We start from the raw sequence: 12,807 nt of genomic DNA, 5'->3' as shown, positions 1-12,807 counted from the left end.
CGACCGTTATGAACAAAGACACCAAATCGTACGTACAGTGGGGCAAATTCATTGATTCAAGTTCAGGGGGGATGATGATAAAGGATTCCTATGGTTCTAGCAATAAGTTGATACATTTCTAGACAGCGTCTTGTCGGTGGTGGTGGGGAGGTTGATTTGCCGCTGGTTGGCTGGCGCTGGTCTTCTGGCCACAGGCGCGTTTGCATCCGTCCACAGCCAACATGGCGCTAGCATTGGAGGCTACTCGGACGGCGCGGGACACTGGCGGCATGACCATAGCTACCACGGCCACCACGAGCAACGCAAACGACGCGACGAACGCCAGCAACGCAACGGGAACTTTGACCAGCACGTAATAGCCCACCCGCCCGATAAGTCCTGATCGATCCGACAGTCGCTTCAGCGGGGTGTGCGGTTCTTCGGGGGGACTTAAAGAGTTGGCAAGGTACAAATCCACATCTGCGATGCTGTCCGACAGGTGCAACAGGGGACCCCCGACCCATGCAAATGGCAGCACGAGCACATGGAGCACCAGGAACACCACGCCCAGCGGGATGCTCAGCAAGCTGTACATGCACGGCCCCGCCACAAAGCGCTCCTTCCACGACAACAGTGCCGAGCCGTCCGGGGTCGTCGGCGTCGCCGTCGGTGGCTTGTTGGAAGGGGTGTGCACGGCAGCGTACGACACCACAGTCGCCTCCGCCACATCGGGCGAGATTTCCGCGTCGGGGTGCACGGCGTCGTCTATGGGCTCGCCAGGCGCCGACCACAAGATGTCCTTTTCCAAGTCGAGTTCCACGAGCAGCGCTTCGTCTTTCAAGGACATGGCGGCGGCGGCTGCTGCTGCTGTGGGGGACGACTCGATGACAATCGACCCGGCCCGGTCCATCTGGTGGTTCTGCACCACGAGGATCTTGAGCTTCTTCTTCTCTGGCACGCCAATCTGGAGGTCACACATCGTGTCGTTTTTGCGCTGCTTCTGTCGAAGGAGGGTCCTCGTGGACTGGATATCAAACACGTTCGACTCGGCGGACGTGAGCTTCGTATAGACGGAGCCGCCGTCCGCGCTGCCAAACACTGCCACGTGGACGCAGTACTGGAGGTCGTCGTCGTCGCTGTCGTCATGCAGCCGACGCTTCTTGGGCAGCTCGCCGTCAAACTTCCACACTTCGGGCAAAAAGTACACGGTCGTGTCAGCCTCCGTCACGTCGCTGGCCGTGCCGCGAACCCACGTCGCAGCCTGGAGGTCTGTCAGCTGCAACAACGTGAGCGTGTGTGGCAGTGACGGACCTGGCTGCACCTTGCGCTGGCAGCGGGCCAGCACGACCACATGTGGCGGCAACTGGACGCCCAACCCGTGGAACAGCTTGGCCTTGACCGGCGCGCGGCACACGCCCTTGCCCGTGTGTTCAAGGCCGTTCATTTTCGCTTCAAAGTAGTTGCCGTGCTCGCGGCAATATGGAAAACACTGCAAGTTTTTGCGGTCGTTGCGAAAATACTTGCGCAAAAAGTACGTTTCCATCGTCACAATCAGCGATGACGCCAGAGGTTGCGGCGTGTCCGTCGCGGGGGTAGCGCGGCTGCTAATGGGAGGCTCGTCGGAGCTTTGGAACGACCCAAACATATTGGAATTGGCCGGGGCGTTGAGGATAGCGCTCAAAATCTCGTCGTCTGGCAACGACGACGACGTGCGCAGCATCATCGAGTCGTCGTCGTCGGGCTCGTTCTTGACGGCGGTGTATCGGTCATTTTCTTGGAAAATCAAATCGCTTGGTTCGTCCTTCAGGAGGTCGGCGAAGTCGTCCAACGTATCTGTCGACTCGCCATGTCGAAACAATGGCGATGGCGGTGTCACGACGTGCGGCGTAAGTGTAGTCGAAGTAGCAGCATTCACTGGTCGATAATCCCGTTCGTCGTCTGTTAAAGGGGTGGTGGCGGCGGCAGAACGCGCCAGGAAAAGCGGCGGCATGTCCACAACCGCTGACCCGGCCCCGCTGCACCGGCATTCCTTGACCGCCCACGGCAACCCCAGCGAGTTGGTGTACTTATCGCATGTGGGGCAAAAGTTGGCGTATTTCAGGTACTTCTCCGGGACGTGCAGCTTGAGGTATTCGTCGTACTGGCGTGCGGCATCCTGTTCGGTTTTGCATGTGTTGACGATGCGCTTGGAGCTGTACTTGGCACCCCACGCCGTCTTGCTCGTGCGCGTGACCCCGCGGAACATGGACGTCTTGCCGTTGGTCATCATGCCGTCGTTGATTGTGCGCTTTGACGAAGACGCGCTCGAGCTGTCTGAGGTGGGGCTCCACTTGCCGCCGCTGCCGTTGTGGTTGTGATGGTCGTCGACGCTCATGTTGGAGGAATACCCAGATTCTTCTGATGTGTAGCCTGTGAGTGAAGGCGAGTCTGGATAAGATCGTGCGTCGATGATGGCGCCGGGGATTGCGACCGCGTGTTCGTCCTTGGTGAATGTGATGCCTACGACATGGCATAAGCTCGACAAGTCGTCGTCAGCAGGCCAGCCTTACCGTCAAAGAAGTTGGGGTCGTAGTCGAACTCGTCCAGCTCTTCAAGGGAGTCAAGCTCTAGCTGGCTCGAGTTTGGCATTGCGTAGCTGTACAGACCTGATTGTGCCATGAGAGTCCCGATGTGTCGCTCGATGCTTTCGTTGTTTCCTTGTACCTGTCCATTGGGGATGGCGTGAGACATGGAGGGTTGACATGAAATCAGGATATTTATATGAATTCTTGAACCATTTCGGAAGAACGAGGCGGTCGTCAAGGGGTTGGAATTGCAGTCCGTTTGTAGTAACAGTAAATGCACGGTCTCTGGAATATTCTCCATCCTCTAGCATATAGCGAGGTTTACATTTGGCTTGTTGAGCTATGTTCAATTGCATTCAATCACAAAGCCACAAGTTCAAAGCGCTGACAAGGCCTGGACAGGTCCTCGGAACTAACTACACAGCTTGTCGTACAGAAAATTCACCCCTCCGTATGACACAGTTGATAGAAATTTGGATCTGGCTTGATTCGATGGGTTAAAATATTGAAGCAGGTTTTAACCGAATGCATCGGTTTATCACCACATGGCGTTTCATAGCCGTGATGCCATAAGTAGTGTATAACCATCCCATCGAATTACTGCAAGTCACGTCAAACGTTTAACCCAAAGTCAATTTGCATAATACCCAATAAGAAATGAACATTATTGGCGAAGACAAAAGCCACGAGTTGACATGTCGACAGAAATCTCGTGGGAATGCGGTAAATTCACCGCCGCCGTCACCCCTGCCGCCGGTCCTACAGTACAGTACGATTCCACATGCTAAACACAATAACATTTGGAACGTCCGTAAGTGCAACATGACACCAAAGACAGCTGCCCAAGTTACTACTTGCCGTTCTACCCACTATGGTGCATTTCATCTAAAGACTACAAAAAAGTGCCTTGTCTTTCGACAGCTACTTTGTATTGATATGTTTTAGGAACATAAGGACAAGACCAACAGAAGTTACGGTTCAAAATTTCGATTGGTGAAAAATTGATCGAGTATGATAATAGAATTTAAACCAACCAGTCTTTTTGATGGAAATATTTGGAGCCAGGCCGCAAAGGAGCATCAAGTATATCTTAGTCTTTGTATACAGCACTTATCCGTATGAAGGTTTCAATTGTATCCGGATTATTCAGAACTTTTAACCTATTTACCAGATAAAAACGTAACTAATAATGATTTAACGTCAACATTTCGTGGGTTTAACTGAAAGAACCGAAGCGTTTAAACTAAAACGTCTCCTCCCGATCTGTAGTCTTTATGGTGCAAGTCATCTAAAGACTACAGATCGGCCATCCTCAGGAGGATACGTTTTACTCTTAAACGCCTACGTTCTTTCAGTTAAACCCACGAAATTGTTGACGTTAAATCATTATTAGTTACGTTTTTTACCCGGTAATTAGGTTAAACACTGTGAATAATCCGGATACAATGAAAACGTTCGTACGGATAAGTGCTGTATACAAAGACCAAGATATACTTGATACTCCTTTTCGGACAAAATGTACCTGGTTCCATATATCTCCGTCGGTTGGTTTAAATTGTATTACCCGATCAATTTTTCACCAATCGAAAATCTGAACCGTAACTTCTGTTTGGCTTGTCCAGTTCTATCGTTATTACGGTATATTTTCCTAAATAATATCAATACAAAGTTGGAATAGCTGTCGAAAGTCAAGGCATTTATTTGTAGTCTTTAGGTGACTTGCACCATAGATGAAATGGGTGGTGCCCTTCCGTCAATTCCTTTAAGTTTCAGCCTTGCGACCATACTCCCCCCGGGCACCATAACGTTACTACAATTTGCTGCTATCTTATGTACAGGATTTGATTGGCTACTTGATTCATGATCTTGTTTTTGATTGGTCGTATATCAATTGCCTGTCGATTTTGCTCATCCGATTGAGCACTCCAATTTCGAATCGACTTAACAATCATTGATTGCCGCCATATATGTACCGGTAGTAACGTTATGCAAACATAAAGTTTTGATTACGATATCATAGACCCGGCAATCATTCATCGCGCATTCTCATCACATCGCTGCTTAATTCAACGCCTGGAACGTTTGTTTCTTGTTGGTTTGCACCGGGGGGACTGCCGCTCCCTATAGTAATCCCATGAAAATACATTTCAAGCCATCACTATCTTAAATACCTTTCGGTGGTGCCCATACACCCCGCGAAGGTCGCCGATAAGCCCTGACAGCCCCTTGGTCTCGTACGGAAAGAACAGCGTCTTCTTCTCCAAGTTTTGCGCCATCTTGAGAAACATGGCCATGTACCGTTGCGAGATGACATACTATTCATTTATTAGAATCCCCATGTGAGACATCGTTTCGAACCCCACACTAGTTCTCCATGTTTACCTCAGTCTGGGACGCCCCGTCTGCCTCAAAAGCCGCTGAAATCAACTCCAGCGACTTACTCTCCGCCCGCGCGAGCTCGACCTTGGCCCCTGCCGACCCTTCCGACCTAGTGCATGATTATCATCAATACCATCGTGAGAATCCACATGGAAATATATATATATATTAATATATATAAATCTTACGTTTTGCGAGTGGATTCTTGTTCCGCCACACCCATGTTGTACTTTTGGAGCTTGGTGCCTTCCGACAGTAGCCGCATCGCCGCCTTCTTGCCCTACAAAAATTGCAGCAAATATGGGCCTTTAGTGACCATCGATCCAATAGTGCCATATTTTGTCGAGCTCTAGTAACTACTACTAGGCTAGTAACTACTACAAGAGGCATACTACTAGTCGTACCTCGGCTTGAATAAAGTCTGCGCGACGGGAGCGTTCGGCAATCATTTGGCGTTTCATGGCGTCCGCGATCGTCGTGCCTTGCTTGGGCAGCATGTCGAGCACTTCCATGCGCTCCACCTACATGAGATACCTTCTCCATTAGGTGGAGCTACAACACAACATGGAGAAGAAGGGAGGAGAGGTGGATAGTAATGACGAACCACGAGCCCCCACTGCGCAAACCGTTCGCCAAAGCTCTTCTTGATGTATGCGTTGATCACGCTTTGAGACGCCAGTGCTTCCGTGAACGTCATGTTGCCAAACACTTCCTTGAGTTGGGTTTGCGCGACGTTGGCGATCGCCATGTTCAAGTCGTCCACTTCGTACACGGCCTACATAGATATAGATGAAGGGGGGGGGAAAGATTGGCATCATGGTGGAAGAGTAGTTGATGGACATGCCACTGTGCGGATATAGTTTACAGTTCAGTTCCCCCAAGACGAAAGGAATGGGAACGACGAGAAAGAATGATCTGACGTCTCATACCTTTTTGATGTCGACGATGCGGTAAAACATGACCGAGTGCACGTCCAACAAGATCGTGTCGCGCGTGTATACTTCTTGCGCGGGGAAGACAAAGATGCTTTCGCGCAAGTCAATGCGGTAGCTCGATGCACTAGCATGTCGTCGTGAAGATGTCGACACGAGACGAGCAGTATGGGGACGTACTCGCGGGTCTCGAGGTGGCCGTTGTACCCCTGCACGACTTTTTTCCACTGGAAGCTGCGAGGACTATCCACAAACGGCAGGACGAAGTGTATGCCCGAGTCGAGCACCTTTTGCACCTTGCCAAAGCGCTCAATCACAATTCCTGCGTCAACATGGTGTGAGGTTACAAGCTGACGGTCAGGTGGCGATCGTACCTTCGGCTTGTTGCACGACGTAGATGGAGTTGTACAGCAGGACTAGCCCGATAAGGACAATGACGCCGAGGACGATGAGGATGGCCACAAGAGAGTCGGCCATGCTTGCGGATGGTAAATGCACCAAAGTTCCTGTTGTTTCTACGAGACCGGGGCTCCTGGGAGCACTTGTGCGGAAATTTATCCGGACAACAGGGCCACCATATCCGGAGGTTGATTTCGAGTGTAGGTTGCAACGTTCTCATATTGAAGTAAGATCTTTCAGTACACGTATGTATGTCAAGGCAGAAAGGAGAGGCGAGGCTGGACGTGAACAGAACCCCATGCTAGAAGTGCGGTACAGTACTACATACCAGGAAGGAGGTACTGTAGCACTAAGCACCAAGGACGAGACAGGATACTGCGTGTTAAGTTATCCTTGTGGTGCCACAACTAACTGTAAGCGCAAACGTAAAGTTCCTCTGAAGCTACAGTATGGCCCACCCGGCTTGTGCGCATCGAATGGGCTTTGAATGGGTCCAAACCCGAAAGTTTTGCGGTGAACTTTCGTGTGAGGTGCCTGTCACATATACCGTACTCTGTCAATTTGTGAAGGTGTTACTTTGGCCTCCTGTGTGTGTGTGTGTGTACTAGTAGCTTCACTAGCATTGTGCAATCTGTGTAAAATTGAGATCAGCAACCTCAATGCGCAGGTACCGTGTAGCGTATATAGGTTTAGACAGCTATATAGACTTGGACTCCTCTGTAAAATGATATAATCCACTGTAAAATTACATAATTGGATTATTACACTTGATTATTGTATGCATATGGTAATTTACACTTTCCGTATCCGGATACTTGCCCCGCCACTGTCCAAATCTATATACGTTACACGGTAATCAAGCAGACCACAGAAGCGTGGCTATCCAGCGTGAAACCATCCAGAAGTAATTCGACGACATACAATTATTAGGTTATGTCACTTCCAAAGCAACTATATCGACCCCACGGCTAAGCCAATCACAGGCAACCCTTGTTAGGTATGGGTGCTATAGACGAGCCAATCACCGACATAAACGTGAATTGAACCAGCAAGAGACGGCATTAAACGCGTTTGGCAGAGCGTTAAACGCGTTACACAGGCGCATCAGTGTCGTCGCCAGGTCGGTTGTAACTGCAGGTTGCAAGCGATCATTTGACGAGAATCTGCCATCGCAGCAGGGGCGAACTTGATGGAGAGTCGCTACCCAAGGAACGTCGTGATCCACGTTGCCAAGGCAGCCACAGGCGACGCCGTGCTCGAACGGCTGCAGGTGCACACCCACCGAGTTGGAAAGTCCAAGCGACACCGGTGTCATCAATGCCAGGCGCGGCTCGTCTTTTTCTGGAGTAAGCGCAATTGCCACATGGTAACTAACGTGCATCCTCTTGCTTGTCAAGCCATTGCCATCGACATGGACTTACTTATGCGTTGGATGAGTGTAGTGTGGGGAAGTCGTGTGTGCACCATGTCGTCGCGTCGTAGCGGTGGATCGACCTGCCACCCGGATGTCCAAGGCGGCGCCGACCCCCATCGTGCAAGCCAAAGTGTGCCTGCACTGCGTCGACGTCCACTTTAACAAGCCCCCATCGCCCCACAACCGCCCCACGAAACGTACGAATGCCGCAGAACCGCCGCCACTACAGCGCACCGCCACGAAGATCTGGCTCCAAAGCATCGTCACCAGCAAGCAACCTCGCCACGAGTCGCGGCGCAGCGGCCGCCACTCCGTGCACCGGTCGTCAATCCACCGGCCCATGCGGAACCACGCGTTCGACTCGCCTCGTGTTCGCCGGACGTCGCGGCACAGCCAGCGCCTGTACCTCCCTCCCAAGCCGACGGCGAAATGGACCAATCCGTGGTGTCCGCCGCCCGTCCTCCCTGACGAAAGTGAGCGGCTACGGACGCTGCGGTCCTTCCACATCCTAGACACGGCGAGCGAAGACATTTGCGACATCCTGTGCACGCTCGCCGCCACCACGTACTCGTGCGCGGTGGCTGGCGTCACGTTCATGGACAAGGACCGCCAATGGTTTAAAGCTCGACATGGACTCAAGCAAGACGAAATCCCGCGGAAGGTGGCGCTGTGTGCCCACGCCATGGCGAGTCCAACGACTCCTATGGTCGTACTCGATACCGACGACGACAGTCGGTTCGCCAAGAACCCCCTCGTGACTGGCCACGCCCAGTTCAAGTTTTACATGAGCGTGCCAATCGTGACCCCGCTGGGGCATCCCCTCGGCACCATCTTCGTGGCGGATACCAAGCCCCGACAACGCGCCGACGCGGACGAGCTGGAGAAGCTCGCGGTAGCCGTACTGCAGTTTCTCATGGACCGTCTCAACAAGACAGATCACGAGGACGTGGTCGCGGCTCACCTGTGGGACCAAAGGGGGACGGACGCCCTTTGTGGTATGGATGTGTAGTGTTCAAAGTATCATGATCATACATGTGGACTATGTTGTGAAGTTGCTACGATGGAGTTGGGATACCATAGCTACCAAACCATAGACGAACCATAATGGCAACACCACCCAAAGTTGCCACGTATATGCATACAGTACGATGGGGAAGATACCTCCTTTCACCCACGATGTAACTTGTAAGCGAGGTGGTACACTATACTGTCAATAGAAGGAATGCCAGAGGCCAGGTACAGGACGAATGAAATAAAATGCCTCGTAGCTATAATGGGTGAACTACTGGCGCCACCAAACAAGTTTTACTTAACGTTACTAGGAAACAGTAGTTTGATTTCCTTCTCCTTCCCATTGTCACGGGACATGATGGAGCGCTTGGTTCAATGTTTCGTAGAAATATCGAACCAGTAAGCTAAAAGTACTAGGAAAAAAGTCGAGGTAACGTTACCTTATCGGTAGCTAGCTACCCCGCCCAATACACCAAGACGACGTATAATACCGCATTGTGTTTGCACCGTGAGCTGTGATCGGCTACAAACATGACTCCAGACATGATTTGGGGTGAAACCGTTTTAGCGGTTACATTGAAACGGCCGACATAACGGTGAGTATTGAGCCAGGCATGCGCCACCGTTCAACTCCGCCTTTGCCCGACTACGGCAGTGTCGAGTACTGGGACAATCGGTACATCGAGGCCGGCAACCAAGCGTCGTTCGAGTGGTTTTTCCCGTACAAAGACGTTCAAGGGTCGTTGGAGTCGTATTTGCGACCGGACAAGTCACTGGAGCGGGTGTTGGTGCTCGGGTGCGGCACGAGCGCGCTTGGCGCAGACCTCCGCAAGAGTGGGTTCCATCACATCACGTGTGTGGACTTTTCTGGCGCGGCCATTCGAAGTATGATGGCCAGGCTTGGAACGACCACTCAAAACCTTCCCCCCATTCAATGTACTCTTCATCAAAACACAACCCCCTTCTTGATGCCCCGATCTCCTCTAGACTTGCAGATGGACGTGCGCGATATGAGTGCTCTCGCAGACAATTCGTTTGATGTGGTCATCGACAAAGGTGCCCGCGTTAATCCACCCCGTTATGTGATGACATTTCACGGCAAAGGTAGTTGTGGCGGGTGAGACTGACGGCAGTCGTGGCTAGGGGTGCTGGATTCGGTGGTGTGTGACGTCTCCAACTCGGTGGGGGCGACCAAAATGATTGCCGAAGTGAGGCGCGTGCTGCAAGCGAAATCCAGTGTATTTTTCGTCTTCTCCAGTGCGATTTGATTCTCACGGCTGTCCTTGAAAAACGTTGTGCCATTTGGGTTCATAGCGGGGTCTTATGCCACCCGCGTGCCGTACATTATTGAAACATCAACGGCAGTTGCGCCGGAGTGGCAAATTACTCCAGTTGTGTTGGGTACGATGGTCAGCTCTTCACTGTGTGACGACGAGTCTCGAGGGCAATATCGTAAATGGTGATTAGGCCAGCCGTCGCATGTGTTGGCATTGATGTTGCGACCGCAGGACAGTACCAGTCCAGAGAGTGCCAATGGGGCAACCACCGCACCCAATGCGACGATGAAAGAGTAGGACGCACCGCGGGTAGGGGTGGTGTCACGAATAAATAATGCACGTTACCTTGGTCGCAATAGCGGTAACGTTAACGTTACTGTATCTATTACTCGTACGAATAACTTACACTACAAGCAAAGCTACTCTGCAGGGGTAGTGGGGGTGGGGCGTCGAAGGCAAGATTCAAGTCCAGGAAGTCGTGTAGTGGGGCCAAGCGACGATGAGATAGCGGTACAACCTCGTTGTGCAGTTGATAGGGCCAGTTCGGACAGAAAGTCCGCTGCCTGATCGACTTCGCGTGGCCCATGCTGTCAGGCGATATGGCCTGAAGGTATGCTTAGCGCAAGCTGGAATGACTCACACCGTAGACGTAGCATTTCCATTGATTATCACCGTCTTTGAAGCCATCGTTTAGTAGTCAAAACACAAATTTCACGTGGAGAAACTCTAGCTAGTACAACCTCTCAACGTTCAATGAGCAACTTGTTGTCGACTAACGTTATACAAACACAGCAATGCATACTGTAGCATGGATATCGGAAGCATTGCAGCATGACGTGGCATAGTTCTGCATGGACTTCGTGACATGTGCGCCACGCGTAACCGCCTTATCATTTTTCAACGAGTCGACGCTATCGGTTACAATCGTTCACTCTGCTCCATTCCTCACCACAAATTCTCCAAAATGGACACGCCCGTCGCTTCATATACTGCTGTCATTGATGGTATCATCAATTCACAGTTTGGAAAGAGTGAATTCCACGAGCGAACCACAATAGGTCTAGGGCTGCTGTACTTGGTGGCTACCCTTGCAAGCAGCTTCTACTACATCATCCTCCTTGTTCCCGACGTCTCGAACACGAACTGTGGTGCGCCCACTCCAATTCGTCCGGGGTGCTCACGTTCCTAGGGGACGTCTACCACACCCGCTTAGCGACACCCCTCGATCTCTTTGCCTTGGCCGTCCAGAAAGACTACGCCGGTCCCATCACGTTCATGGACGTCAGTCCGTCGTATTCCCAGCATATTTTATTGGACAACGTGCTGCTGTTGGAAGGCGCTGTGGCAGCGATGCGCGCAGGGTCGTTTGAAACCAATCTTTTGGCATGATGGCGCACTACTGCTGGGTCGACCTCGACCGATGTATGTATTGGCGCACACAGTCACGCGGCAGGCGCGATGTCTTGTCAACGACGTGGACAACGCCGCTGTGTTCTTGGAAACAACGTCAACGACGTCAACAGCAACACCTACATGTACACGGCCATGCTAAACGCCATCATGTTTACGCCGGTGCAAGTGTACTTCTCGGATGGACCGTCGTTTGTCCAGCGCATCACAACATTTCAATGGCTTTCGACAACAGAGGAGGCGCGCTGTGGCGGTCGTTGGGGCCTTATCTGGTGGCAAACGCAGCTGAAAAACTTTCGCGAACCCCAAGAAGTTGACGAGACCATCCGGATCACGGACGCGCTCGGGCGCTTTACATCAACAAAAACCCCCAGACCGATCGCCGGTCGAATCAGTGAAAATGCGGATTCTGGAACGACGTCGTGTAGGGGTACATGGAGGGCTTCTGCGTCGTGCTCAGCTCGGACGAGGTCGTCACGGTGCGAGATATCGATTGGAATTAGGACCTGAATGCCGGGCGCGAAACCACCCCGGTGTTGACATTGTTTCGGCAGTACATTGGCCCATACGACTCAATTGACGTCATGCTTGTGGTGCCTCCCCAGCCATTGATTTCGTTTCTGGTCGAATTTCAACGAGACATCGGATGGTCGTCGTGCACCCGGTGCCATCTTCGTGGTGGGACATGGTGTACTTCGGAGGAAACACCGCTTGTGTCTACGGGGACCCGCACCCCCGTTTGTACAGGAATCGTTTGGTTATTAGGTCTGACGGAAGCATCACTTGTGTTTGTATGCAGTCCCCGCGGTTGTCTGAATGCGATACGAGTTGAAGAAAGCTGACGTTTAACGGTTATGTGGCCAAGGTTTCTGCCACGATAGATGAGTCAAACTCGTACTTGCTGTAGGAAAGTATTTGCGGCCGTCGCCATGTTGACACAGCTGGCTCTGGCTTCGTCTGAAGCATACAAGTCACACCACTCCGCGGAATTCCCAGTTTTGTGGGCAGCAATAATGGCAACCAGAGTTCGAGCCAAGTCGATGAGTATGGTCAGGGGGTCTTGACTGCATGTGTCGTAGTACCCGAACGATTCCTAGACGTAGGATATCTGGACGCCGTACACACACATGGGGTTGCCTCCGTAAAACGCCCCCATGTTTGTCCACGAGGGGGGGACTGGGTCCACCACGACATCCTCGGCGTTGTCCATGACACGCGACAGCACGGCCGTGTCAACTGTCAAAAGTAAATGAATCAGTTGCAATGGGGGCGCCACCAACTCAACGTCGATCGATTGAATGGCTCAATGAACTGCCGTACGGTGCTGAGGATGGGGGTTTGGTCGTAGCCAATATCGAGGTCAGCATCCCAGTCGATTCCCTTTGCCACTGCGTTCGTGGGGGTGTTCAGAATCAGGCTAAAGTTGTGTTGGAAGCCCCACC

General features: G+C 51.9%; 6 protein-coding genes across 10 annotated transcripts in view; 3 read left to right on the top strand and 3 right to left on the bottom strand.

The window, feature by feature from the left end:
• Positions 1–26: 26 nt before the first annotated feature.
• H257_08728 (hypothetical protein) lies at positions 27–2,720 on the bottom strand. Its single transcript, XM_009834764.1, has 2 exons — positions 2,529–2,720; positions 27–2,478 (listed from the first exon to the last, which is right to left on the bottom strand). The coding sequence occupies exons 1-2, from the start codon at positions 2,707–2,709 to the stop codon at positions 119–121; spliced, it is 2,541 nt and encodes an 846-aa protein (XP_009833066.1). The 5' UTR covers positions 2,710–2,720; the 3' UTR covers positions 27–118.
• Positions 2,721–4,498: 1,778 nt separating this feature from the next.
• On the bottom strand, positions 4,499–6,393 carry H257_08727 (hypothetical protein). Its single transcript, XM_009834763.1, has 9 exons — positions 6,229–6,393; positions 6,035–6,176; positions 5,852–5,981; positions 5,527–5,697; positions 5,327–5,443; positions 5,111–5,202; positions 4,926–5,031; positions 4,715–4,858; positions 4,499–4,664 (listed from the first exon to the last, which is right to left on the bottom strand). The coding sequence occupies exons 1-9, from the start codon at positions 6,329–6,331 to the stop codon at positions 4,605–4,607; spliced, it is 1,065 nt and encodes a 354-aa protein (XP_009833065.1). The 5' UTR covers positions 6,332–6,393; the 3' UTR covers positions 4,499–4,604.
• Positions 6,394–7,372: 979 nt separating this feature from the next.
• Positions 7,373–8,843, top strand: H257_08726 (hypothetical protein). The gene is made up of 2 exons (XM_009834762.1): positions 7,373–7,619; positions 7,696–8,843. Exons 1-2 carry the CDS (start codon positions 7,443–7,445, stop codon positions 8,674–8,676), a joined length of 1,158 nt encoding a protein of 385 aa, XP_009833064.1. The 5' UTR covers positions 7,373–7,442; the 3' UTR covers positions 8,677–8,843.
• A 419-nt stretch (positions 8,844–9,262) lies between these two features.
• H257_08725 (hypothetical protein) lies at positions 9,263–10,726 on the top strand. 4 transcript variants are annotated; one of them, XM_009834760.1, is made up of 6 exons: positions 9,263–9,614; positions 9,666–9,734; positions 9,822–9,935; positions 9,993–10,079; positions 10,146–10,565; positions 10,609–10,726. In XM_009834760.1, exons 1-5 carry the CDS (start codon positions 9,293–9,295, stop codon positions 10,250–10,252), a joined length of 699 nt encoding a protein of 232 aa, XP_009833062.1. In that variant the 5' UTR covers positions 9,263–9,292; the 3' UTR covers positions 10,253–10,565; positions 10,609–10,726. The 4 variants fall into 4 exon arrangements, with proteins under 4 accessions (XP_009833062.1, XP_009833063.1, XP_009833061.1 ...); XM_009834761.1 differs by having other exon boundaries at positions 9,993–10,565; XM_009834759.1 differs by lacking the exon at positions 10,609–10,726 and having other exon boundaries at positions 10,151–10,372.
• A 437-nt stretch (positions 10,727–11,163) lies between these two features.
• Positions 11,164–12,807, top strand: part of H257_08723 — a 3,239-nt gene continuing 1,595 nt past the window's right edge. The window contains exon 1 of one of the 2 annotated variants that reach the window (XM_009834755.1): positions 11,164–12,724. In XM_009834755.1, coding sequence (XP_009833057.1) covers positions 11,414–11,875 — 462 coding nt within the window. In that variant the 5' untranslated portion in view covers positions 11,164–11,413 and the 3' untranslated portion in view covers positions 11,876–12,724. The remainder of the gene's footprint in view (positions 12,725–12,807) is intronic. The other variant, XM_009834756.1, reaches the window with a different exon arrangement.
• H257_08724 (hypothetical protein) lies at positions 12,459–12,732 on the bottom strand (the record flags this gene model as incomplete). The annotated part of the gene is made up of 2 exons (XM_009834757.1): positions 12,459–12,601; positions 12,678–12,732. The coding sequence occupies 2 exons, from the start codon at positions 12,730–12,732 to the stop codon at positions 12,459–12,461; spliced, it is 198 nt and encodes a 65-aa protein (XP_009833059.1).

This window comes from Aphanomyces astaci, assembly GCF_000520075.1.
Source record: "Aphanomyces astaci strain APO3 unplaced genomic scaffold supercont1.20, whole genome shotgun sequence".
In the NCBI taxonomy this organism is placed as follows: domain Eukaryota; phylum Oomycota; class Saprolegniomycetes; order Saprolegniales; family Verrucalvaceae; genus Aphanomyces; species Aphanomyces astaci.
The sequence above is the reverse complement of the archived record's forward strand: the minus strand, read 5'-3'. Positions and strand labels throughout refer to the sequence as shown.